The sequence below is a fragment of the Choristoneura fumiferana genome, chromosome 21, assembly GCF_025370935.1.
Source record: "Choristoneura fumiferana chromosome 21, NRCan_CFum_1, whole genome shotgun sequence".
NCBI lineage: Eukaryota > Metazoa > Arthropoda > Insecta > Lepidoptera > Tortricidae > Choristoneura > Choristoneura fumiferana.
In genome coordinates, this window is record NC_133492.1 from 3,485,744 (window position 1) to 3,513,620 (window position 27,877).

Below are 27,877 nucleotides of genomic sequence, written 5' to 3' on the forward strand. Positions count from 1 at the left end.
CTTATTTATAAAAGTTTATTGTAAAAATTGTGAGTTTCCATAATGCGTTGGTTTGTACTGCATAACTAATAGAGAATAAGGAAGAAGCTTCAGGGTAGCTCTGAACATGGAGTAAATAACACGATATACAATGCTGGGGTAAATTGATTAAACTAAGCTACTCAGTTCCATAAAATTATAAAAATTACGAATCTTAAAATAAAATAAAATATTATTGCAGGCAGAGACTGAGATATGGTATAACTTAACCAAAACATACACATTAATTATTACACAAAATTAAAAACATTCAGCACGTTTATTACCATTATTTTTTATTTATTGATTTATTTAATAACTGTAGTGTTAAAGATTTAATCAGTTCCATCTATGGTTTGATAGGGTTGTGTTGTTATGGATTTACCTCATTTTACAAATTACCCCAAACTTCCATATTATGTTCCTGTTCAGTTTCTGATCGAAAATGCAAACAAATTCTTTCTTAAAAGTTTCATTGGTCCCTTTAAAATCTTATTGCTAATTCTACACAAAAACATGTAAGAAGTTTACAAAACTAAAATACTGACAATCGCATTGCGATGTTATAGTTTAAGTAAGTATTTAGGTCACAATGAAGGCTTGGTCTTAAATTACACAGATATAACCAATATGTAAATTTACGTAAACAATGTACATGAAGTGCAAATCTTTTAACTGTTTTCAAATCGAAGATTAACCACGTAACATGTTGAATTATTTGATTTAACTTGAAATGTAATAATATTATACCTGTACCTAGTCAAATGTTTGAACATAATATGTCTGATTGAATAGTATTTTTTTTCAGCTGTTTTAACGTTTTTGATCATTACTGTTTGTTGATTGACACAGGTAAAAGTAAGATAATATGATTATTATAAATAATATTTTTTGAGTTCTATCATAAAAAATACGATAAAGGAAAATGAAAATGCTCTTGATTTTACAAAACAACTTCAAGGTTACGTTATTTTGTTTTTTTTTTGTTTAAAATTATATTTATGCTAAGCGTCAGGTATCAAAATTGGTAATAAATAGTAATTTAATAACTGTGCGAGTACAAACTATAAATAATTTTCAAAAAAATGCGGTAGAATAGAGCGTACTTACTCAAAACATTGTAAGCACCAATACTAACAGTATTTTTGTTTTCCCTTTTTTTGTTATGTTTTGTTGCCCTCATTGTGCCTATATTAATACAAGAGAAAGTGCATAAATAAGTAGGCAAAAGTGACTCAAACACTAAAATAAACTGGTAAATTAAGTGTCAGTGCAATAAATAAGTACGTGTATTTAAAAATATAATAGAGCATAAGTAATCGAGTTATTCTCAAGTCACGTTACACTTAGTAATAATTGAATCAAATAAACTTTAAAATTTAAGAGTTTTCAGCAAATCATAATAAAATTTTGGGATGTATGTTATAATTATAAATATAATATACTTACCTACATCCATTTTAGCTCCGATAAAATTTAAAAGATGCATTCCCATCCGAATATAATTTAAGTACTTCGGTAACAAAAATAGCCAATAACTAAGTATGCTACCTTAAGTAATTGGGTATCCAATATTACATTTGGTATTTTTCGAAATAGTTACAAGGACGTAACCATCAGTGTAACAAAATGTCTACTTCAACTTAAATATCAATACTATGTAAATATACCTCTATACCTGAAGGTATAAAATACTAAGTAAAATTAAGTATCCTATCTACCAAAGTTTAAACATTTTTATAGCAGTTGATAAACAAAGTTGAATTTGGCATAACTTAATTCACGGAAAATTTTATCATTTAATATGGAAAATTAAGTATAATCATTATCACGTATTATGCGACGTCAATCAGTTTCTACAAAAGAAGCTTAAGTGACACGAATATTCTTTTTATTTTAAGGCTGAAAAGTTGTTTTTTAAGAAACAACATTTGTAGGTACGCAAGGTACAGCATTTGGAAATTTCTAAGCCATCTATTATGACAGCTACTTAAGCAACAATGTTAGAAAACAAGACACCGTACAATGTATGTTCAATAGCGTATTGTGAAGATTCAGCCAAGTGAAGTGATGAAGCTATAAAAAACTTCTCAATGCCTATTTACGGTTTACGATTGGAGGAAAACTTTTACTGTAATGCCCTATTCATACAAATTGGCTGAATAGTCCTTTCTTTTGTACCGTACTCGTAAAGTGGATGATTGAACATTCGAAGCCCGGTTAAAGAAGAACTACTATTTTTACAGATGAATAGAGAACCTTTTCAATACCAACGCTAAAAGTCACTGCAAATTAAGAGACTTTTTTATTTTAGATCAAAATCGATCGACGTGAACTGGTAAGTATAAAAGATAAAAAATAGCAGATATTTTTTGAAGTCAAAGGATTCGTGTCTAAAAATTCAATACTTCTGCAAAACGAACAAATATTTCACAAAACTAAGTAAAAAATCAGTATGTTTCAATACAAGTAGCTCAAACTTTGGAAAAATTTGACCTTTACCTTAGATTTGAAACATCTTTACTATTCGATTATTTTTGTGCTATGCCGTTGAATTTTTTACTAAGTGTGTCACAAGCACCATGACTGGCGCTTACACTATTTTTTTACTTTCCAACTAAGATAAAAGGTGTACGTGCCTGTATGATGCCTTAATCTGTTCACAATTTACAGACACAGACAAAGCTCCCACATGTCAATTTATCTACTAAGAATTAGTGATATCACTTTTTCTCTTTGTTCCAGAGAGTGCTTCTGCTTCCTCAATTGTGTCAGGTAGGCGCACATTCCTCGTCTCTGGCAGCATGAGGACCAGCAGGCTAGAGACTATGCACATTGCGCCAAATATCACCGTCGGCATGCATTTGTGGTACAACGACTGGAAAAAAAGGAAAATAAAATTGGACACAAATTCAATTAAATGTACGGTAAACTAGGCGGAATAAAATTACAGTCAAAACTGTTCATAGTGACAGTTGTAAAGACATCAGATGTAACGACCAAGAAAAAGTATCACGATCAAACCAAAATAACATTGGTTATATCGGCGACCAAATATGGCTAGCCCTTAGATGTCATTATAAACGGTTTTGCCTTCAACTATTAAAGAAAGAAAATAAAGTTCTCAGGGTAATGAGTTTTTTCTTGTAGCAGCGCGTAGATACCCTATTTTGATCGATGAAAAAATAAAAAAAGAGTAAAAAACCTTGTTCTAATGACAACAAACGAGACCTCTTGTAACAATGACATCTCTAGGGATACTTGCACATTAAGTTATTGACATAGGCAAGCTTCATGGTAAGCTAATGTTTAACAGAACCCCTAGGGGGCAAATGTAATGACACCTTAGGGAAATTACGTGCTTGGACATAATTAACACGAGATCGTCATTTTTATTTCATGATTCATGTTTTCGTCGAAAAGGTTGGACTGGTAGACGTTTATGCAATGTTTGAATTTTTTGACAGCATAATTAAAAATTATGACTAATTAGAGCCTGGCTCAAGTACGAATAGGTAAACAAGAAAATCATGTTTATGATTAATTAATGTACACAATAAGAGGAAAACAGCTGTTGTGCACAAAAAATCGATTGCTTCCCATAACCAGGTTCATATCCTGGTCAACCATAATGCTGTATAATTAATGTATCTTAAGACAAGAAAATAAGGAATAACGAACGGTTTTATTTAGGGGGTTGCAACCAAGTTAGTCTGCATGTTAAACACTGTTTTTAGGGTTCCGGAGCCAAAATGGCAAAACGAAACCCTTATAGTTTCGTCAAGTCCGTCTGACTGTCTGTCTGTCCGTCCGTATGTCGCAAGCATTTTACTCGAAAACTACAAGATTATATCAATGAAATTTGGAGTACAGATGTCTTGTCAAAGCCGCTATTTAATTTTGTAGTTAAATTACAATAATAAATATTTATAGGGGGGCACTCCATACACGTAACAGAAATTGTTTTTTTTTAACTCGCATCAACGTGTGGCACATAGTTCGACAGCTCTTTTGAAAAGTTAATAAGGTTTCTCAAAAACTTTCTTTGATTAAGTGAAGATTTCCGGAAATAATCGCTCCCAAAGTAGCAAAAATTGTGTCCCGCCCTCTATCTTGTAAACCGTTTGTCCAAAAAATATGCAAAAAATATGGAAAGGTAACGCTTAATAAATACTTTCAACGAAAATTGGTATTAACATGAACGGATTACCGTTTTTGAGTTATTGCCGACAAACTGCGCTTCTTAACAAAAAGACGAAGTTAGTGCCGTGAAGATACGCTTTTTCTGGTAATAGATTTTAAGACTGTAGTAAGTGTTTTAATTGTGTTATAACGCACATACTTGATTTTTTTCGTAATGGCTACGTTACCCTATCATGGGCGTGTCCGACACGCTCATGGCCGGTTTTTTTTATTTAATAGCAGACAAACGAGACATCAACACATCTTACCAGTAAAGGCGTCAGTGGCGCGATCAGCGAGCCGATCCTCCCCGCAGTGGAGCACACACTGATCAGTGTCTGCCTCATATTCGTCGGGAACACTTCCGACACGTAGATGTAGACGGAGCTATACGCCAGCGTGACACTCCACTTGCCGACGAGATACAGCCCCGTAGACCACCAGTCCGCTGTACAACGAATCTGCTATGAAATATAGTTTATGCGGTTTGCGCCTACTGTCAGGCTATGTGTATTAAGATGGTGGTAAACAATAGATGGATGCTTGTGATATAAAAAAATATTATATAACATTCAGTTTTTGCCAGATTCTTCTCAACAAAGGTTTTATCAAACCAGAGCTCTGTATTTTTTGACATTCATAGTTCATGTTATGGCAAAAATAGAATAAACATATTTTGACTTTGACGGTCGTCGTCGAAAATTTATTTTTCAATAGGAGATAGCATTGTCAACGACTAATCCATTGATATAATTAAGGTAATGTCCTAGTGTTTGACAACTAATGCAATAGATGTCACTGTGCTGCCACGTCAAAGCAAATGTCATTTATAGTGTTGACGGCCACCAGCCCACTGCACAACGAATTTGCTATGAAATATAGTTTATGCTGTTTGCGCCTTCTGTGAGGCTATGTGTATTAAGATTTTTTTTTTTATTTGACTGGATGGCAAACGAGCAAATGGGTCTCCTGATGGTAAGAGATCACCACCGCCCATAAACAACCTAGAGGCCTAAGATGGGATACCTCACGTGCCAGTAATTTCACCGGCTGTCTTACTCTCCACGCCGAAACACAACAGTGCAAGCACTGCTGCTTCACGGCAGGATGAGCAAGCAAGATGGTAGCAAAAGACGGACACACTACTATACATCGCTAAATAGGATTCTTTATTCTACTCGTACATTAGTGACAGATACACACACATACATAAATGTTAGCAGATTGTAGAATATACCTACTTTATGACTGTGTTCACTGTTAGATATTTTAGCACTTATTTCGTGACATTGTTAACAGACAGATTAGGTTAGCGAAGTTTGAAATCTCATTAGGAATAATAAGATGACTTGGATTTTTTTCCCGAATGTACCTACTTATAAGTATGTTTATCGATTCATTGGACGATTTGCAAAAAGATTGCCCTATTTTAATTCCATTTACATTTGAAGTTTTTTAAGGATTCAAACATAAAGTCGTTACAAAGTCAAGTACAAATAAATATTCACATTTTTGTACCTATAAGGTAAAAATATATAAATATAGCTTTGTACTCTACTGATACTCTCACACTAGACAAAAAGTAAACATAACATGTTTATAATAACGATTAGGTAACATATAATAAGCACGGGAAACAATATTTTGATCTTTACTCTCGATAAGCTAAATACAACTTCAACCCGTGTAGGTACACAATGTAAATATAGGCTAATTGCTTTTATCTACATCTGCTAGTAATCATAATCAACGTCAACGCAGTTAATCTGTCTGTTTTATAGCAGGGAGAATTTTTCAAAATTATTTGTTTACGTCACATCAGCGGTTTAAAAATAATTAAAGTACCTATAAGCTGATCTTATCCAAATTTACTAATAATCACATACTTACTTTAAAATATTTAAAAAATACCCATCGAAATGATGCTAAAATTAAGTTTCAAAAATTGAACCAGTAAGGTAAATGTCCCAGTGCTTGACATGCTAATGCCCAATAGATGACACCTTGCTGTCATCTCTATTGCTAATACCATAGGTAACATTAAAAATGGCAACTTTTGGCACAGTGACGTGCACTCGTACATACGTTTACCTTACCTGATCAAGGGTTTTTTTTAACTTAAAATTATTTTAGGTACAGTCAAGTACAAAGATATCGACACGGCTAAGGTTACAAAAATATGTATACACGTCTTTATGTACTTAATATTAAGGTCGTGTAGGTATACATATTGTTGTAACTTTGGCCGTGTCGATATCTATGCCCTTGACTGTAGTCTTATCAACTAGTAGGTATGTTTTTACATACGTTCATCTTGATTACAACTTTTTTGCTGTCTAATTTTTGATGACTTTATCTATGTAATCCAAGCTACCATATCCGTACTTAATTTCCAGATTTTCTAGTTCGTGTGAATTTAGCATGTATCTAATTCATCCTTATTTATTTTTTCTTTGTACTAATCTAATTACGACAAACAAGCATGTAGTTCCCCTGATGGTAGTGATCGCCGCCGCCCATTGCCACTTACAGCACTATTACGACTGCTGGTCGGTTGCCGGCCTTGTAGGAATAAACATGTATATTTCAAATAATTGATTGAATCAGGCGCTACGTAGGTTTAGGCTTTCTTAGCGTTGCGTTGGGCGTTAGGGTGTAGTCTAACACGGCACGGTGTACGGTTGTGTTGCTCTGAAGATGAGCTCTGGTCGAGTTCGAAACGCGTCAGTGTAGTGTGGTGGTGGTGATAGGTGGGTTTGTGTATTTTGTGTGTGTTCTTACAGTGTGAGTGGAAACACTGCATGAACAAGCATATTTTGCATAAACTTAGCTATCATAAGGTCGCGGGTGAGCAAAGAAATTCTTTTAATTCATATGTATATTTCAGTTTTTAAAGATTTAAACGTCTTTAAAGATTAAAGAAGCAGATACACATGATCATCATGATCGAAAATCGGTTTTTCAGTGAAAAAGTTACAAATACGACTATGTGGATTTTTATTCTGTAGTAAATTTTATTTATTGGCAATTTGGATAAGCTAATCATAGTTAAGTCACGGTATAAAACATACAATACTCATGGCCATAGTTAAATGCCTCACTATATAATGGTAAAGGTTAAAATGACGTATATACTTATGTAAAGTTTAAATTATGTTTTATTTCAAAATGATTTGTTAGGTCGTAAATATAAACGAGATTTTAACATATACAATGTTCCATCCTCACCAAGGCCTCTTTGCTGTTGTATGCCGGTAATCATCACCATCATATCAGCCATAGGACGGCCACTGTTGGACATAGGCCAGTTGCGAGATAATTTAAATTTTTCACTAAGTTTGTCTCTTATGATATTTTCGGAATGAATTAATTTATCGAGTTGAAATAAAAATACAAAAAGACTCCAAAAAAAACAATCATTCATTAATTTAACCACCCAAGTTAACTTGAGGCTCGCGCTCTGTATCAGAATGCATTCGTATTCACAACTTCTTTTTTTTAAGTCGGTTAAAATAGGCTCAAAACTATTTTTTTTTAAATTACCGAAGTGAAGAGAGTGAAGAAAAGAGACAGGTATAAAGGTATAAGTGTAGATTATTTGGTACATAGAAAAATCCCAATAAATCCAATTTTCCACCGATTTAAGTTTTCTCTTCGTTAAGCCAGTGCATTTGTATATCTATAGTTTCATAATAAATATATATCAGACATGGCAAATTCAGGAGTGGTCAAATACCGTACTATTAAAATTCTTTCTGCTTATTGCTTAATTTAAATTGAGTTCTGAACTGAACCTTAATGTCTAACACACTTGGTATCCTAATCGTTTTCGCTGCTTCTTTCTGTCGCACGGGATAAGACGAGGGTAGAAAGAGATGGCGAATGCAATCACGAACGTCAGCGCATTTGCATTCGGATGCAGCACGCACCTTGCTCATAAAGTCTAAATCAAGTTTTAATCTAAAGCTAAGTTTAGACTTGCAATAAAAATCGTGCAAGTTGCATTACATTGCGGGGCTCGACTGACCACTACAAACTCGTTGGCTTTACGGCCCAGCAATATAATGCAACTTCCACGATTTTTCTTGCAAGTCTAAACTTGGCTTAATGATAATAAAACCTTTTAAAAAGTGACTGTTATCCTTATTGATGTAGACCAAAAAAACTAACAGGAAAACAACGTGAAAAATAATCTAAGGTGTTTTTGCAAATTTAAACTTGAAACAGAAATCCCCAAATCAAATTGGAATCGTAATTCAATTTTGACAAGGATAAAATATGGTTATTATTCTTCTATTTTGTATATTTTTCTCTGTAACACTTTGTTTATGAAGAAATAAAAAGCCTGCTAGATCTAATGGTTTACGCGAGCGAAGCCGCGGGTAAAAGCTAGTGTTCTGTAAAAAGTGTGATAAAAAACTATCGTCTTTATGAATATTATTAAGCCGATTTAACGTTATTGTTAGAACTACTTCTAGCTAACAGATACTTAATTTAGAAGGATAAGACAACCTATTTTTTTAACCCCCGACGCAAAAAGAGGGGGTGTTTTTAGTTTGACCACTATGTGTGTCTGGGTGTCTGTATGTCTGTGTGTCTGTCTGTCTGTCTGTGGCACCGTAGCTCTTAAACGGGTGGACCGATTTGAATGCGTTTTTTTATTGAAAGCAGATTTTCTAGCGATGGTTCTTAGACATGTTTCATCAAAATCGGTTCAGCCGTTTTTAGGATATTGTACTTTGAAGTGAAAAAGTCGGGGGTTTTCCAGCTTTTTGTTGGTTAGGTTAGGTTATAAATTTAAACAAGAAAATATCACGTGGGTTTTTCAAAATTACATCAAGTAATTTATCTGCGGTATGTTAATCCGTTGCATAGTGCCCTTAAAACAAGTTTTGTTAACTTTAAGACTACGTTAATTGGTCTCAAGTGTCCCATGATATTTGTTTATTATCTCAAAGATGGTGGATATGATTACAAGCTTTTATTTTTATTATTATTATTTAACTTGCAATGTTTTTATATTATGTGCGGGTCAAATCTTGCAAACAGCGGTTACTATACACGGCACAATTTCCCTATGTGTTCGAGCCATTTTTTCCACAGATAGAAAAACATGTTTACTCCCATGTTTTTACACGCGTGACAGCACAGTGTGTGAGCTAAGTAGATAGATTTACCCTCTAATTATCAGGAGACCCTATTAGTCATACATGAAACTATGACAAAAATAAGTTCTGTTGCATAATGTAAAATCGTAATCTGAATCACCTCTGTTAATGACCGCTTTATTATTGGTAATTGGAGATCACGTGTCCACCAGCATTGTGTGAACACAATTATGTTTGTAGCAATACTGACACGTTGTACCTATTTAATATTGACACACACCTTTTGTGTGTAAAAACTATTGTTGCCAGGCGTGAATGGAATTACATTTGTGGAACAAATTATTTTGTACAAATGGGGCCGTAGAAATAGTGCATATTTTATTGTTGAATTTATGGAACGCCGTCAAGTTAATTTCTCTGTTGAAATTGAATTTGAAAATGTTTGGAACCCTTAAAGTTTTCTTTTTAACTAAAAAAATGGCAACGTGCATAGTTTCACAGTTTCAAATTACTCATGAAAGCTTAGGTAAGTAAGATATTATCGAGCAACTTGTGTAATATTGAGGGTAGATTTGAATCAAATAGCATTAAATTCAGATGGTACAGAATGGGATGTACTACCCACGACAAAGGATAGGCCGAAGCCAAGCGAGCGTGTAATCTTAATCGCGGAACTTATTTTTTATTTAAAAAGTCCTATTTTGCGTCAACATTTTTTCATTGTTGTCATCATAAAGATCTATTGTATGATTTCAATTAATTTAACGCGATTTACAACTTTAAAAAAGTAAAAAAAAAAACAATTATACTTACATCTTGGCAAGAAAGCGAACAGCAAGCTAGTCACGGCACACGTCGTATAATTCACCACTAAGGTCTTCTTCCTCCCATATTTGTCCAACACAATTGCCACCACAATATACGCCGGTATCTCCACTAACGTCACCAACATAAAACTCAAATACTTATTAGAACTCAACGACACAGAGTTGATCGACAGTCCGTAATACACTAGCGAGCATGTCATCCACAAAAACGAGCAGATCAAAAGTCGCTTCCATATTATACTCGAACGTATCGCTTTCGAGAACTGCGACATTTTATCCACGGTTTGATTCTCTGGCTTCAAAAGTGGATCACCAAGGTTATCTAATTCTAGTTTTCTAGGGTCTAATCTGTTGATTTTAGCTGCTGATTTCAGTATTTTGACTGCTTCTTCTCTCCGCCCTTTGCTGAGGAGCCAGCGGGCGCTCTCGTTCATGAACCATACATAGAACGCGACGATGATAGCCGGTGAGTACAGGATGAAAACATAAGTCCTCCAGTTGTCTACGAACCAGGCTAGGATGGCTAGTAAGACAACTCCGACGACAAACGCCATATTGCACATAGCCGAGACGATGACCCGCTGTTTAAGGCCAACCAGCTCCACAACTGCGAACAAATTTGAATTGAATAGGCGCTTATGGTACAGCGATTACTCAGTCACAGTATAATTAGATTTATTTACAGACTGAATGTATTTTATTATCGTTTGCTCGCATGAGTTCAATTAGCAGTATCGTTCGTTTTCAAGTTTCTTTCAAGAGTAACGTTACTAGTTACAATTTATTATGTGAAATTATTTCGCAGTAGAAAAAATTGTACAATGAAACATTTACGGTTTGAATAACGTTTTACGAACAGTTACGTTAACGTTTCTGAGTATTTACTTTTCTCATTTTCTATGGAAACCACGAAACAAAAGAAAGAGGCTGGTGGGACTCTCACGCCCTCCTACCCCATTTGTAACAAAACATGTCGTTGCTCGTTAGAACATAATGTCAGTGTATGGGTATATTTATATCGGCAATGCGGTAAAGCATTACACATGTAGCTACATTAGAACGACATTTTAAATAACCGTTTATTTTTAATTACGAAAACGTACATCTTCTTTTAAGTGAGCAGTCACATCTACGAGGCCTTCCCAACATCTTTTTTTTATTCCGCATTCACATCTGTTTCGTCACGCTAAGGAAATTTATAAAAACCTTTACAATCTCAATATAGCAACAAATTATATGTACCGATGGCAAAATGGTCGCTTGTAGCAAAAAACAGCTATATCGCCGGCTGACAAGCAAAACTCACTAAAATTTCTCTCACTGCTCTTCAAAAAGTCTTATCTAGTTAGTAATTTCATACTGAGATACCAGCTTTGTTGTACGTAGGTATTTGGTACTCAGTGACTTTTTGCTTGTCACCCGACGATATGACGTTTATAAAGATCTTTAATGAATTACCTGACACAATAAAAGACAAAACATTCAGTAGATTAAGGATATTGTTAAAAAAGTGACTGGTTGAAAAGTGCTTTTATAGTGTACAGGATTTTCTGAACTATTATTATATTTAAGTTTTTATTTTGTTAAATTTCGCATGCCTTATCCTACAATGCAATTTAAGTAATCTTTTTGTACCTGAAATCAAGTGTAATTTAATTTTGTTTGAAACGGAGCCTCAACAAGCAATTGTACGATAGTGTACAGGATTTTCTAAACTATTATTAGATTTAAGTTTTTATTTTGTTAAATTTCGCATGCCTTATCCGGTAGATTTTAGTGAAACTCAATGCAATTTATGTAATCTTTTTGTACCTGAAATCAAGTGAAATAAATTAATTTGTATTTGAATTCAAAATGAAATAACTTCACGTTCCTTCCACTTTTTCTGCGCTCCCATCCTCGTCTCTCATCAGGTCTATAAAAATGTTAATAAAGTATACTCACTCAAAACATAGGCCGAAGGGTACAGTCCACCGCCAAAGCCAGCTTCAAAGAAGTGCATGATGACGTACATGGTGTAGTTCGGCGAAAAGGCCCGAAGCATTCCGAAGACGAACGAAGCAATCGAGGCGAGACCGACGGCGATTTTCCTCCCGTAACGGTCAGAGATGGCGCCCATGAAGAGCATGGCCGCAAACATGCCAGAATTGTGGATCGTGCCAACTAAGGCACGCTTCCACTCCTGGCAGCCTAGGTCAAACTGAAGTAAAAACCAATTAAATATGATAGCTCCCTTGAAGTTTTTGCCAAAGTCGCTGTAGTAAAGATGGTTAAAATAATTATGATTTACTGTTAATTTTATAACCCGGCTTTGCTGATGTCATGTAACAATTTTCTTAAATAACTTTTGCCTAGTTTCTTGCGGTGCTTTATTCTTGGCAATCATGGTCATTCCAAAAGCGCTGGTACTACCTACTTATATAAAAAAAACGTTAAACTTTTTGAATTTGTTTTTTTTAGTACAAATGCTAGCTGCTAACCATAATCCTTCCCTTGTGCATGCCTCTATATTGTTTGTCTGGAGGTTAGGGACGAAGTCCAGAGAGACCTTTTGGATCTTGGGGTCAAAGGCTGGCAAGACCTGGCCCAAGATCGAAAAGCAGGCGTAGTCTGGTGTTGGAGACCAAGAGCCACTTTAGGTATCTGCGTCCGGTTAGTAATAGTAGGATGTAATGTTAAGAAAAGTCGTTCGTACATACCTCTTGTACAAGAGACTTGTCAATTTCATAGACGTATTTGTCGCACTCAATCGTCTTGTTGCTGGAGAACTCTGCAGCAGAACACTCGAGCGTTTCACCAATAGGAGCGTAGCGTCTGCAGGACTCTGATTTGTTCTTCTCATGGTCTATTGGGATGGCATAAGTCATCCAGGAGGTGTCGTTGAACCTTTGCTCGCAGCCTGGTACTTCACATCTGCGGTGGAAAATAGGATGCATGATACAAGCTAGGACTCTTCAAATAGCTAGAGTGAAGGCTGTTACTGGACCAGTGAGATACACTTTTGGCCTCATCTGCACTTTTCGTCAGGTGACATAGGGGTCCATTACGGGTCAGTTTTATGTAAATCATCATCATCATCATCATCCCAGCCTATAAGCGTCCCACTGCTCGGCACAGGCGTCGTTATGTAAATAACGTAAGCCTAATGAAGTAAGGATAAAGCATTTTTTTTATACAAACCTGAACGATACCTATACACTTAGATTTAAAAACAGTAATTGAAAAAGCGTTTCTAGCTTCTGCCAAGCCAGCAATCTCAAAGTTCGAAGGACCTTAAATTGCCCTTAAATTTTACATATGAGATTTGCTGAACTATGGAAAGAAGAAAGAAAAGCTGGTACTGAAAGCAAAAATAATTAAGTATGTATTGTATGAAATGGCTAAAAGTAACAGTGCACGTGTGTGTAAATAAACCAGTCAAAAAATATCGGTCAAATTGGAGATTTTGATGCACACTTATCTCTTTTAATGTTTATGTGATATGATTAGATAGCGACGGATAAGGCTTATTATCGTTTTTAGGCACGAGTGGTCGTTTTTAGTGTTCATACCTGTGTGTCATTGACGCGTTGTATTAAAAATAACCATGCCTAATTTTATGGCTCTAAAACCCAGTTTGAATTTCGAGATATTATCCCTGTCCCATGGAAATATCGAGATAAACCTACATAATCGAATTTCATCCAAATCCGTCCAGCCGTTTTAGCTTGAAGAAGTAACAAACAGACACACATACTCACAAACTTTTGCATATTCATATACAATATAATATTAGTAGGATAAAATTAACACAGTGTAGAAAATCACAGTCACGTAACAAAATAACATTCCAATCGACCTACATGCCTTTGCTTGAAGGCGCCAACCCATATAAGGCCATGCACTATAGCAGTGCCAAAGGAGTTACTATTACGACATAAATATTAACCAAACGACTCCATTCTGAGAACAACCATTTAAATTATAAACACGTAGGTTTAAGGATAATCAAACAGTGGAATTTTCGATTAAAAACCGACTAAGTCCCACACAGTGTATTGTTTGCAATTAACACGTAGCAAATAGGTATTTATTTATGTGTTTCTTACGTGTTATAAGACATTTACATACTAAGAAACCCCAAAAATGTTTTTTAAACTTTATAACCACTTGACGGTTCGACGATAGCATTTTAACTAAAACCAAAATGCTTCAACCCGTCCGTGGATACTTTAGTGTTTAAATTTTATGACACTGATTTTGTGCACAAATCTTGCATTATAAGCTATTATTATAGAAATAGTATTTGAATGAGTAAAAATTAATTTACGTCACAGTATTTTTTCTTTATACCTTGTAGTTATAAAATTATGGCCGCGCCGCGCGGTGCGTGCGTGCGGATTAAAAACCCGGAGGCCGCTTGTAGACGTCTGTTGTTTTCATCGGAAAACGAAGCCATACAACACTGCGAGTCCGGAAAAAAAACAACCGGACAACGGACCGTTATTTTGCCGGACTTGCGGTGTTGTATGGCTAAGTCACCGGACACAGTCACCGTGTCATTATAAGCCATAAAACGCCGCAAGTCCGGCAAAAAAACGCTCCGTTGTCCGTTGCAAACAACGGGCGTCTGTAAGCTGCCTAATTCACTCACAATTTTTACCACAACAGAAAGACAAGTTTAGTCAAATTTTTCTCACTCGGCAGTCTTTTGTTTTCTTAACCTATTTAACTAACGGGTCAACCGACTTTTATCAAACATAACTAAGAACCACCGGAAAGAAACTCGTTTTCACGTAAAAAACTGAATCAAAATTGTTCCATTCGTTTGAGAGCTACGATGCCACAGACAGACGGTGCGGCGGTTGGTGTTTTCAAACTTATAATACCCGTCTTTTTGTGTCACGGGTTAATAAAAATTCAACTCGAAGCATCTGTATTAAAAATAATTACTAAAATACCGAAAAACGTCGAAATAGACTCTGGTACATTTAAAGGGATCGCTTTTCTCGCAGCAGAAACCCCGCCTTATGCCAACTTAACCTACAAAACCAAGTAAATTACAAAACCACTTAAGCTTCTAACTCACCTGTAAAATTGCTGCTGTGCTTCAAAAATGAATCCGCATTCGAAGAACGCGCTCAGCAAAATCGGGAAGAGTAGTAACACAAAATTGAGTATATTGTATCGTCCATAAGGGCCCAGGCTCTCCAAGACGGAATCCAAGTTGATTTCTTTCTGCACCTCCATGTTTGATTTTGTCCAAGAGTTTTCAAATGATCTGGAAAATAGTAACTACATTCATATTCGAGGGCATGGGTCGAAAAAACTTAACTTGAAAAAAGGGAATGAAATTTACAATCTTTAACGGATTTGAGTATTTGTGTACCCTATTATTTAATGGTTGTATTGTATAATTGTGCCGTTTTTGTCAAACTTAAAACCTAAAATTGCTAAAAGTGGTTTCGAAGCGGTAACGTTTCGTGTGCTCTGCCTACCCCATTTGGAAATACAGGCGTGATGTTTGTGTGTGTGTGTGTAGTCCATAAAATATGGATATCTGCAAATGTTGCCTAATTATGACCCACTTTTTTTGACAATAAGCTCGCCAAAAACTAACAGTCTTTCTAGTTTAGTCTTGAAAAGCCATAAGTGCATTTTTAGAAAAAGTGCCCTAAACGGGAAAATATGTATTTTGTGGAAAGTGAATTTTTAGAGGAAGTGCACAATTTTAGAGGTTTTTCCCTGCGACTCCTTAAAAGGCACAATTAAAAAAGTATCTTTATTAAAATATTTTAATGAAGTAAACTTATTGTACATGCGAATTCGACTCGCTTTTCTCGGTTTTTAGGTGTCACTCTGTTCTGTGCTAAAGAACAAAAAAGTGTTACAATATCCTCAGAATAATTATGCAAATTAGTTTAAACTGTACCGCAAATGATTTCTACGATGTGTGCCGTCTGTGGCACAAATATTTAGATACGTTTACATTAAAAATGTTTTGTTCTCGAAACAGATTATGAACACACGTTTTCCATTTCTTCAGATTTTTTTATGGATTTTAAAACGACGCCAGAACAAACATAGATAACGTTACCTATATCTAGAATATTTAAAAAAAAAGGCAGGGCAGCGTTGAAGGCACGATGCCACGTGGTCGCTCACCAAACCGACGGACAGACACCAAGCGGCGCCAAGCGGTCACCAAGCGAGACCAGTGGAGAAGGATCGCGAAGGCAGCGACCACAATGATGGGTATGCCCATGGCTTATGACCACGATCACTAAGTATCAAGACTGTCCGATTTAGAAGAGTGACATCGTTAGTATAATAGTGATGTGACAAAAGGGTTGATTACCATTTCAAAGCGGTTATTTAATGGGAGAAAAGCTACTGGTTGCGGTCTATTCACTGGCTTGTGGCTTCTCAGTTCTTAAGTGGATAATTGAATAAGTCGAAGGGGTTAATTCGAGATATGCTCGATTAGCGAACAGTCGGTTTCTTAATTGACCATTTGATCCTTCGCTATATTTCATACAGATGTAAAGTCTAAGGACTAAAGTACTCAGGTATTGATGATCTCATTCTTAAAAACGCTTGCTGGTACGTAGAGTTCGAATCATATGTAAGCGACGTATATTTTTCAGAAGCATGATAAACTACAAAAAACAAGTTTAATTTGAGGAACAATATGACTTATAGCCTGAAGACCAGAGCCTTCGACCAGTGTGTGTTGCCAGTGATGACTTATGGCGCTGAGACATGGTCCTTGCCTGTTGGCCTTTTAGAAAGGCTCAGAGTCAGGCAACGAGCTATGGAGAGAGCTATGCTTGGAGTTTTTTTGCGCGATAGAATCCGGAATACGGAAATTCGTCGAAGATACTGACAAAAGTCACTGACATAGCTGGACAGATATGCATATTGAAGTGGCAATGGGCAGGCCTTATCGCTCGAAGTGTAGATAACCGTTGGGGGAGAAAAGTCCTCGAGTGGCGACACGAACCGGAAGACGAAGCATTGGCAGGCCTCCCACCAGGTGGACTGACGACATCGTGAGAGTTGCGGGAAACCGATGGATGCAAGTGGCGAGTTGTCGTTCATAATGGCGTTCTAAGGGGGAGGCCTTTGTCCAGCAGTGGACGTCTTCCGGCTGATGATGATGATGATGATGATGACTTATAGACTGCGACTTCATCTAGAAATAATTCGTCTATCGCACACCCACGGGAAAAATCTTCCGGGATATAACTATACTATGTCCTTCTTACATGGTCGCAAACTATCCCCTTACCAAACAGCTGTTGGCGCTTTCATCTGGCAAGAATTTGTGTATCGCATTCCCGTAGGAACCTATCGTTATCCTTTCTAGGATTTCAAACTATCTCTATACCAAATTTCGTCTAAATCGGATCAGCGCTTTCGTGAAATAAACCATTATGCCAAACATTAAATTATGACTTTCAAGAATTATGCGAGTCGATATGGACCCGAAGTTATCTGATTCGAATTCACACCACATGATGATATGAATACATTTTTATGATGCAATTTTTTTTATTATTGCGACAGCTTAACGTCATAAAATCGACGCGATAATTTTAAACGGAAAATCTGTATGTCTTTCTATGTCAAAGAGTAAGTGACAACGCATGTAGTACTCGTATAAGCGTCAGCATAATGGGCTAGCATGAGCAAAGTCGATTTACTTAGTTTTAAGCAATCGTAAACACGTTTAAAAATAGGTTCTCTATCGTTTGCCCGAATTTCATATGCAATAATCTATCGTTTTCCATAATTTTAATTTGCCATAAAGTAATTTATATCTGAAATAGTATTTTCTTTAGAGTTGATAGTAAACTATTAACATAACCTACTACATTCTATAAGATGTCATTTAAAAAAATCCTGTAAACAGCACGGTTCTATATATTTTATGGCAAACGTTGGTATGGCAAGTGAATTTCGGGCAAGTAAAGGTATACGGTAAAAATACTATGTGATTTAATGATTTTTCGAGTATTGGTGTATTGGTACTTCGTTGGGCTACCAGAATAAGTGAAGATATTTCCCGATAATTTCATCAGATTTTCAGTAAATTGCCTGACATTTTGTCGGAATCTTGGATGTGGTAAGGTCGACCCCGGGTTTACTATTATTTTTTTACGGTTTAAAACATTAAACGATATTTAACCTACAATTTACCAAAAAAAAACAATCTGCCAGTAAAATAATTAATTTGTTTTTTGTATGCTTCCGTTTCTACCGGTTGTCTGGCAGAGATTGCACTGTAGTGTATTTTTTATGTGTCCAATAATGAGTAATTGTATTTTATTGTAAAGCAATTGGGTCGACCTGTTGTAACTAAATAATAATACTAATTTATTTCATCAGACAACATGGATTCATTTATTTGTTAGTACACAACATACAAACTAAAGTTAGTTCGGTTCAAAATTAAATTTTAAAAATAATATAAAACTCGTCAATATAAAAAAAAAACTAGAAAATACTAAAAATACGCCGTACGCTCTGAAAATCCTGACCACTTCAGTGTTTCTAGTTCTCTGGCAGGTTGCCAAAATTTCCTACAAGTCCGGGTAATTTGTGACGGCTGGTAACACTAGACAGCACGCAGACACATAGTGCTGTCGTGAGTGTGACGTCATCTCGACCAATGGTTGCTCCACATCGCGCCTTATGTGCAATTTACAAGGCTGTGCCGTCATTTTAGAATTAAGCTCTGATACAATTGGCAAGATTTATATTGCATTTTCAATAAAAATATTGTGGAAGGAGTATGTCATCGGTTTGCAGACTCGTGCACTGAGGGTTCCACGGATCTCTAAACATCAAACTAACTACTTTAATTGCCGCTGACAGAGAAAATTAAGAAAGATTTAAACTTTTCCTTATATTTGCCCAATTTTATTATTTGTTGATTATGTAGTATATTTTAACTCGATTATCGTTCCGAATTTGTAGTTTGTATATTTAAACGATATACAAAAACAATGAAAACGAAAATAATAAGTGTCTTGCATGCAAACTTAGCGTACTGTACGAGTGCAACGTCACGTAACGTAACGTAAAATTGTTCCTTGATACGCGATTCAAATTCCACGACTGCACATACAAGTAACATACACGTGAAGTTAAATAAAAGCTTGTAATAATTTCATTTCAATCCTTTTGCCCGATGTGCTTCAGTGTTGCCAGAACATTCGTATCAAAACAAGCATTTAAAGTGTCATCACTCGAGACATTGTTGGCGGGCAGTGGAGCGCGCTTCCGAGATACCGTGGTCGCCCAAGGTCGGTGTCGGGTTGTGGGATTGATTTCATTGTGGACGGATAAACATAACATACTGTGCCTGTACTCCTCAACCGCGAAATCAAAGCGAAACCGCTGAGATTCCGCCACGGTTTGACTGTTCTACTATCTTAAAACACAATGGAACCAGTTGGAATCAATGCGACACAGCGCTGACTGGATCAAATCATTTACTATCCAGCTATCATCATAGTGTGATCTCGTATTCTCCGCTATTTCGGACATGTGATTTGACGTAGGGAGCACTCTGTAGAGCGACTTATGGTGCAGGGAAGGCTCAATGGCAAAAGAAAGGAAGTTCTCATCTGCGTTGGACACATGCGCCAGAGAAGCGGTGGCCAGGGGATAATTTGTGTAGACGAAGAAGAGTCCAGCTGTACCCACGTCGCAGCTTCATGTGCCCCGATTCCCCCCGATATTCTAGGAGATCGTAAATTTATGAACTAGTCAAGACTGGATACACTCTAAAAGTCTAGCGGTAGGAACAGCACCGTAAAACAGTATTGCAGATGTAATTACGCTGAAATTTGATCACGTGATTTCGGCAAAATGTGAGCGATAGTCGGTTCTGAAGTTACATTACGATCGGGTTTGCTGGTAATTTCACTCAATGGTACTATGAAAAGTGATTTTGGACCTTTTCTTCGTACTTTTTGGTCGTACATTTAACATCTGCGACAATATCAGAGTCCCGCGGCCAGAGTGTAATTGAAAAACCTTTGTTTGATAGATCGTCATTTACTAGGTGACCACGGCTTTCCAAGTAAAGGTTCAACCTAGCAACTGCCGTCGCATGACACTGTCGAAATTTCGTAAAATTTACATCGATGATGAAATGACCTTCGTATTGTTGATCATGGTTGAAGACAGAAGCCAGTCGTGATAAGTTAATTTGTATCATTTAATGGTGGAATCTAAATTGCTTTGGGAGTCATAAGGTGAGAGACTGTCGCATATTCATTGGACATTTGGAAGGTAACACGTGTTAGGCCAGTGGTTACTAATTAACTACTTTTGACCCTTGAAATACTGGAGAATATCGGTACAATGATTTCCTCATAGATAAAAAACTTTTCTTTAACAATTTGTCTTGCTCTCTAGTCAGATTACCATTTTTTTTTCAATAATTAACATTCAGTATTCTATACATCCCCGTACCCAATATTGAACCAGCTAATAGCGATACTAATACCTATAACTTAAACAGTAGTCGCCAGAATTTGCCTGCGTAGAAAATAGTTCTTTGAAGTCAAATTTTGAAGTTGTACTTGTGAAGAAGTACACCATTATTTCTTTCTTCACTTTCTTTTGTCACTTCCTTTCTTTTCATTCTTTTAAACCCGGAAAATTGTAGGTAGTTGTCGTTATCTCTTTAAATAAGTGCAGTGTGATCCTTCCATTTTGTTCGTTACCCCTCACGAAAGATGGCATCACCCCTTTTCAGGGTGCATTACCCGCAACTTCGGGAGCCAATGTACTAATTCAACCAAAGAGTGCCCTTATGCCTGGTACTACTTTATATTTTATATCTGCGACAGAACTAAATATGCATTTTACACCCACAGAGATCACGTGACGCAGTTGAAATGCTGAACCTTTATTTATTAGTTCAGGTACAAGTCTGACGAATTAGCTTGGCAATAGAGCGCTAAGTGATCTAAAGGACAATATACGTTCGTGTGCCATTGTACTCGGGACGCTCATTGTGACGATGCGGAAGCTTATTATTAGTATGTTAATCAGAGCTTAATAAATTCGGACGAGAACGTGATCCTAATATCAAGAGTTCAAAAGTATTAATATTTACTATAAAAATCATTATACTATATCGAATTGGCAGTCTCAATTGGCATTAAAAATAAACTGACAATGTGCATTGGATGTTACAAATGAAGGTTAGAACGGACATGTTCAAAAATTATGACCTAACTAGAGTAAGCAACTTTTAAAATGAATCCTCTTCTTACTATTTAACTAGGTATCTGAAACGTGTATCGTAATAACACTAATCGTTGAATCTAAGCACCAATTGCTTATTATAATTATAATAACGAGGACAAAGAAACTTTGTGTGCTGTTATCAAATTAAACAACTATTTCGCGAATGCTTCCTTTATGAGTAATTCCAGTAAATTTTCCTTCATGTCTTGTGACAAATCTTAAGCATGTGCAGTGCATAACGGAATTTGTTCATTGGTGCCTTTATTTCTGTAATTCATTAAACGTATTTTTAAGTTTCCGAGACCAATTTGTGTGTCGCCTAAAAACGAGTCGTCTAACATTCACCATTACTAATGGATACTTTTTATCTCAAAGACTATCAGCTTTACAAATATAGTCATCATCATCATCATCATCATCATCAGCCCGAAGACGTCCACTGCTGGACAAAGGCCTCCCCCTTAGAACGCCACAATGAACGACAACTCGCCAAACATACAAACACAAACAAACACACACAAACAAACACATACAAACTTAGTAAAAAGTACAAATGTTATCAAACAATATATACATGGCACCATCCTCAGATTAGAGATAAGCTGACGGATGGCACTTTTAAATATCATTTCGACGTCATATTCATGTCTGGGTCGACACGCTTGTTTAATATGAGTCATCTTCACAAATTCAACACGCGATTTTTTGCATACCCTAAGAGAGGAAAAACTCAAACAACAATGGTCATCGTATACCGTATCGTAGGATCGTAGGTATATTCTACTTCCGCAGTTTGTATCTGTTCACTCTTTTTTAATATCATATAGCTAAAAAACTATTGAAAAACTTCGTAAACAAGAGGAAAATCCGAAGGTTCATTCGGCAAAAAGTTTTAAAATTCGAATAAAAACCGACTCGTTTTAAGCCGAATTAATCTGTACTAAATCCAAGCATGGGAACCACTGGCCAGAACTAAAAAGCATATTTATACGCCGGAATGCAAGACCAATCGTTTAGATTTTCATTATCAAGGCATTTTCATAGTTTATTCGGATTAGTTTCAGGAAATAAAACTGGTTTGCCGTCACGTTCAAATTGATCCATATGAATTGGTTACATCTAACGATTTGTCATTGAAAATTTGTTATTATTTTTTCTTGGGAACTACGGCCCAAGTCCTCTCATTCTGAGAGGAGACCTGTACCCAGCAGTGGGACGTACTTAGGCTGTGATGATGATGAATGATGATAGTGATGATTTTTTCTGATGGAAATTAATGAATAAGAGAGCGCTTCTGTTGCCGCTGAGTGGAATTCGATTACTAAGCTATATAAATTATGTGATTTGAAGCGAATTTAAAAAGTTATCTCTTACGCATCAACCAAAGTAGTGTTTGACACATCTGTAATAGAATTGATGATGATGCTGTTATTGTAGGTCATAGTTTAAACATGAATGTAGATGACTACTGACAGCCAGATATAGAAAAATTAATTAGAAAAGATGGAACCGTGCAAAAGATGATGAACGGTAGAGGAGTAAAAGAAAACGTAGAATTCATTGTTTACTCAACTAAACACGAATTTGATTTGATCAATCTTTGTTTTTCTTCGATTGACGCCAGGAAAACAAGTATCATGACTTTGACGTTACAGGTCATTGTAAATTTGTTTGTTAATATGTTTGGGTTGATTCTGGAATTATATACAAAGTCAGAATCATCTTGAATTGACCCATTTTATGTATTCGTATATTCTTCTTCTTCTCACGGTGCCTTTCCAAATAGTACAAGTTGGCGATCAGCTCAGAATATGTCTTTTTGTTCTTGGCTAGGCGTATTAGAGATAACATCTTCAAATGAGTTTGAATTTTCTTCAAGTTAAGTTATTTATCATTTCTATTCAACAAAAGCAGGTATTTAAATTTCGTTTAGAATTTTCCTTTTGATTTGTCTCGCTTGGCTAAGTATATTATCAATTCTCCATAACAACTGTTTAACAGTGCCGTCAAACCGGTCGTCAATATCACACGTAGAGCTAATAAGATTTGAATAACAAAAGGGATTGTTACTCATATTTCTATTTTTAATGCCTCGATATTTATGACTTCCAAATATGACATCCACATAGGGTGCCGCAAGAAACTAATTGTTTGCGTTCTTAATTGATTCAGAGCAAAGATTTTGGCATCAATATGTTAAAGAAAATGTTTTAAGTATAGTAGAGTAATTGTTTTGTTATACCTAAGATGCTTTAGATGGCTAGATAAATAACTCTAAGTAACAACAATTTTGTATTAATCAAAGATACACACTACAATTTAGTTATTGCATTAATTCTCCACGATATTATAATAATAATCTCAAAACATTATTCAATTACTTGGTAATCATCGCTACAGAAGTAAAATGGGTTTCATCAGTACTTCATTAAAGTCTGCCGATGCTATTAGCAATTATAATATAGGTACAGTTATCTTAATGACAATAACCTCACATAAAAGTACCGTCGAAACTGTTTCAAGGCTGTCAAGTTTATTAACCTGAGTGTAAAAATAGAACTTCAAACGCTTCGATTCAGACAACCTATAATAACAGACTTTGGTTTGAATATTGGCTACGTTGGACAGTTATATACTCGTAGATACGAGTAGATTGACTGCGGTTTCTACTCCTACGTACGTACGTATGTACAATTTGAATATTGCAGCCGAGACTTGCTCAAGCAAAATTTTGGCAATATTACCGATGTAATTGGCTTCCTCTTTATTTGCTGTAGAATTTTTAAATGTTTCTGTTTTCTTCCTTCAGGTTTCAACCTTTGTTGATGACATTTTAGCATTTAAAAAGTACGTTTTTTATCTGAGATATTTGTATAAACTTAAAACTTAAACTTTAAACTGTTTATTTCAATAAAAAATTGCATAATTAGTTGATTAACCTTAGCTTCTAAACTTAAATTAAAAAGATTTTTTGAGTTAAGGAGTCTCTAAAATTTGTTTGTACAATGTGATCCTAATATAATCATTCTCATATTGCTATACCTACTCAATTTATCTTGACATTCGGATTTCACGGTGAAATTTGCACACGCTTTTAAACGAAGCAACGAAACTATTAAAAACTGTGTTAATTTTTACAATAAAAACATAACAAATGCCGCTAATAAATACTCTTACCTAATATCTTCGAAAGTTTGTTCTTTAGTTTTGGTCGTTAAATATGCCTCAGTAAATTAATTCTATAATCTTTAAAAAATAATCCGGAATATTTCTGCACATGAAAAAAAGTGTTAAAACTAAAGCCCTGTATATTATTGGTTACATGTCCTTAAATAGATGATAAATACCATATTCCTGTATCTTAAGCCAGCTAACAAATCAATGTCAATCATTAAAAAGCTAAGGTTTGCACGCAAACAGCATCGATCATTATCTGTGACATAATAAAGTATTTATAGTTTAATTGGCTATGGTCAAAGGATCTTTTAAAGTGTGGATTTTTTTCCCCACGCAATTTGAATCCCATCTTCTAATTATGAAACTTGGCGTACAGATCGACAAAGATCTGAATTAACATATAAGATACATCGTTAATGCGTTCCCGCGGGATAACCATGTTTAACTTTTAACAAAAATAGAGGGCGCTGGCCAAAAGGGGAAGTAGGATAGGATAAGTGACGTTTGTGGCAACTGTACCGTTTGTGGCCATTTATTGTTTAAAAATACTTTTGAAATAAATTTATAGTAATAAATCATTATAACCTTTATTCGTTTCAGTATAAAATTTTGAAAACTCACTCAACATATTATTTTAATACTATAACTTTTTTATACCTATGACTAAAAATGACAACTGGCCAAAAATGGACTTATGGTGGCCAAAACCGGTACTTCTGCCCTACCTCGGTTTTGTCGTTTAACTCTCAATCAACAGATGGCGTTATTCCAAGATACTTTGTGTTATAAAAATGTTACTACCTACCGTCGTCAATTTTCTACGCAGCTAAAGCCGCGGATTAAAGTTAGTAGCCTATGTCCACGAGTCGATGAAAGGACCTACTAAGGATACGGGGGCTGTTACGAGATTCGAAAATCGAAGTTCGTATAGTACCGTCCCTCTTACTTTCGTATTTAATAATATAAGCGTCAGCGGGATGGCACGATACGAACTTCGAATTTTGTACTTCGTAGTATGGGGCCAGCAGGGCTACTACGAAGTTCGTGTCGTGCGGTCCCTCTGATACTTATACTATTTAATACGAGAGCGAGAGGGACTGTACGATACGAACTTCGAGTTTCGAGTTTCGTAGTAGCCCTGCTTATTCGTTTTCCCACGTGAATCGAACCCTCAGGTGCCATTAGGCTTATTAACAAAGGCATACGAGCTGGTATGGAGTGAGACGAATTTTATCGAGGTAATATTTAATTTTGTAAGAATTAGGGGCTGTTTCACCATCCATTGATTAGTGTTAACTGACAGTTTAATGTGATGTCGTCTCTATTTGTTTTGTTCGAATAGAGGGAGACGTCATCACATTTAACCGTCAGTTAACACTAATAAATGGATGTTGAAACAGCCTCTTAAAGTAACAAAAAATAGACTATTCTTTATTTTTAGAATCAAACATTACTTCAGGAAGGAAGTTACTGAAACACATTGTATTTGAAATAAATTATCGCTCATTTTAAACTTATCATAATCATTGTACCTACCTAAGTTATGAAAGAGGAGCTACTTATGGTCAAAGGTCGAATGTGAACAACTTAATTGTTAAAACTTCAGTCACGATGGTGACTCTACCATCATTGAAATGCCCTTTATTTGGAACATAACTAAACTAATTGTAAGTACCTATACTATCAAAATTTGCAGTAACCCCAACCCCATGGGACGCAAAGTTCTATTGTTATTTACGACGATACCATTCTAACAATAGATAACAGCTATTGTCAAATAAGTCTTTGATGTATACATCCGCAAAAATGCCGAGTTAGCGAAGAAAGTTAAGTTCAACGACCTCCGGCTAACGAGATGAAGTTAATTATAATTAACTCGTCGTTTCACTCACACATTAGTCATTAAAATAAACATCAAGTGTTATTACACTTAAATCAAAACATAAACTGACTTTCGAGCACTTTATATTTAATAAACGTAAAATAAATTGCAAGTGAGGCATATTTATAATAATTTGCTAGGTATAAGAATTAAAGTTATAATTGACTTAGAAGACTTACAAAACGGACTTAAATATGCGTCCATGACCGAGCTCCGACAGCGCAACTCAATCACTAATACTGAATTTTATTAAGCGCCGTCTAAGGATGAAATTAACCTAGCGTTAAAACGACTATATTAAAACATAACCTAAAATTAAAACCTACGTTAATCTTATAAAATAAAGTTATATTCAAACAATACTTACAGCACAATGCAACACTAATTCATCATTTTATGCCATGACCTATTTCATGGAATCACTCATATCAGTCCAAAGAAGAATTCAATTTCTAACCACAATTATTTACACGTGCTCACTTATTAACGGTTGATAGATTCTCAGTCAATATTCGTAAGGATACGAGTTCGATTTACGAATGTTCGTAGTTTTTTAAATGGGTTATTCGCGTGGTAGACGGCCGGCCGGTGTTCGGTCTCTGCGCGTATGAGCGCACCGGATTGGCTCTCGACCACGATGTAGCGCGCAGTGAAATGTCATATTTTATCACGCCATCGTGCGACTGCGTACACGCCGCTTTCCAAACGAATTGAGGTTATAAAGCGCACGATGTACGCTACTGCTTACGAATCAACTGCTATTGTAGCTCCTCTGTTCGAAAGAGCTTTGGATTGCGAATATTAATTATGACAGTTTTGCATGATGAACGGTAAAGGAATGCACCACATGTGCGAGTAATTTTTTGAGATAAACTGGAGGTTTTTTATTTATTTAGGAAGCTGATGCGTTGAAGTTTCACACGGTGTTGTGTTGCTTTTTTAATAATTGAAATGCGTCATGCGTATCGTAATGGACACAATAAACAGCTGTTTATTGTTATATAAATAAGCACTAAGTAAGTTTCTGAAAAGTAGAGCAATTAATATTAACTCTACTGTAATAAAATCATTTAGTAACAAAACAAAATGCTTAGGTAGGTAACTTACTTAGTTATTTAAGTATTACGTACAATTGGGGGCACGAATAATTATGCAACCATAGAGTCAAATATACGTAAGTATACATTAAATTTTGAAATCTTGGTTATTACTTAAGTTTCATAATTTTGTGCTTGACTGCACTATATAAAAATATTTTTAGTTTGCACAATATATTTATTTATAGTACAATGTACGTATATTTAGTTAATGTATCTTAGGTTACTTCTTTTGTCTTATTTTTTAACTATTAATTTCATGTGTTTCATGCTATTTAATTTGTAGTTGTTAAATTGTACATCCATTCTAGAGAGATTCATTCTTACATACAATAT

General features: G+C 35.5%; 1 protein-coding gene across 3 annotated transcripts; it reads right to left on the reverse strand.

The window, feature by feature from the left end:
* On the reverse strand, positions 1-27,094 carry LOC141439833 (organic cation transporter protein-like). 3 transcript variants are annotated; one of them, XM_074104214.1, is made up of 7 exons: positions 26,812-27,092; positions 15,204-15,395; positions 12,835-13,048; positions 12,080-12,335; positions 10,122-10,742; positions 4,470-4,648; positions 1-2,896 (listed from the first exon to the last, which is right to left on the reverse strand). In XM_074104214.1, the coding sequence occupies exons 2-7, from the start codon at positions 15,362-15,364 to the stop codon at positions 2,726-2,728; spliced, it is 1,602 nt and encodes a 533-aa protein (XP_073960315.1). In that variant the 5' UTR covers positions 15,365-15,395; positions 26,812-27,092; the 3' UTR covers positions 1-2,725. The 3 variants fall into 3 exon arrangements, with proteins under 3 accessions (XP_073960315.1, XP_073960317.1, XP_073960316.1); XM_074104216.1 differs by lacking the exon at positions 1-2,896 and having other exon boundaries at positions 4,498-4,661; positions 26,812-27,094; XM_074104215.1 differs by lacking the exon at positions 1-2,896 and having other exon boundaries at positions 4,498-4,664; positions 26,812-27,094.
* Positions 27,095-27,877: the final 783 nt, after the last annotated feature.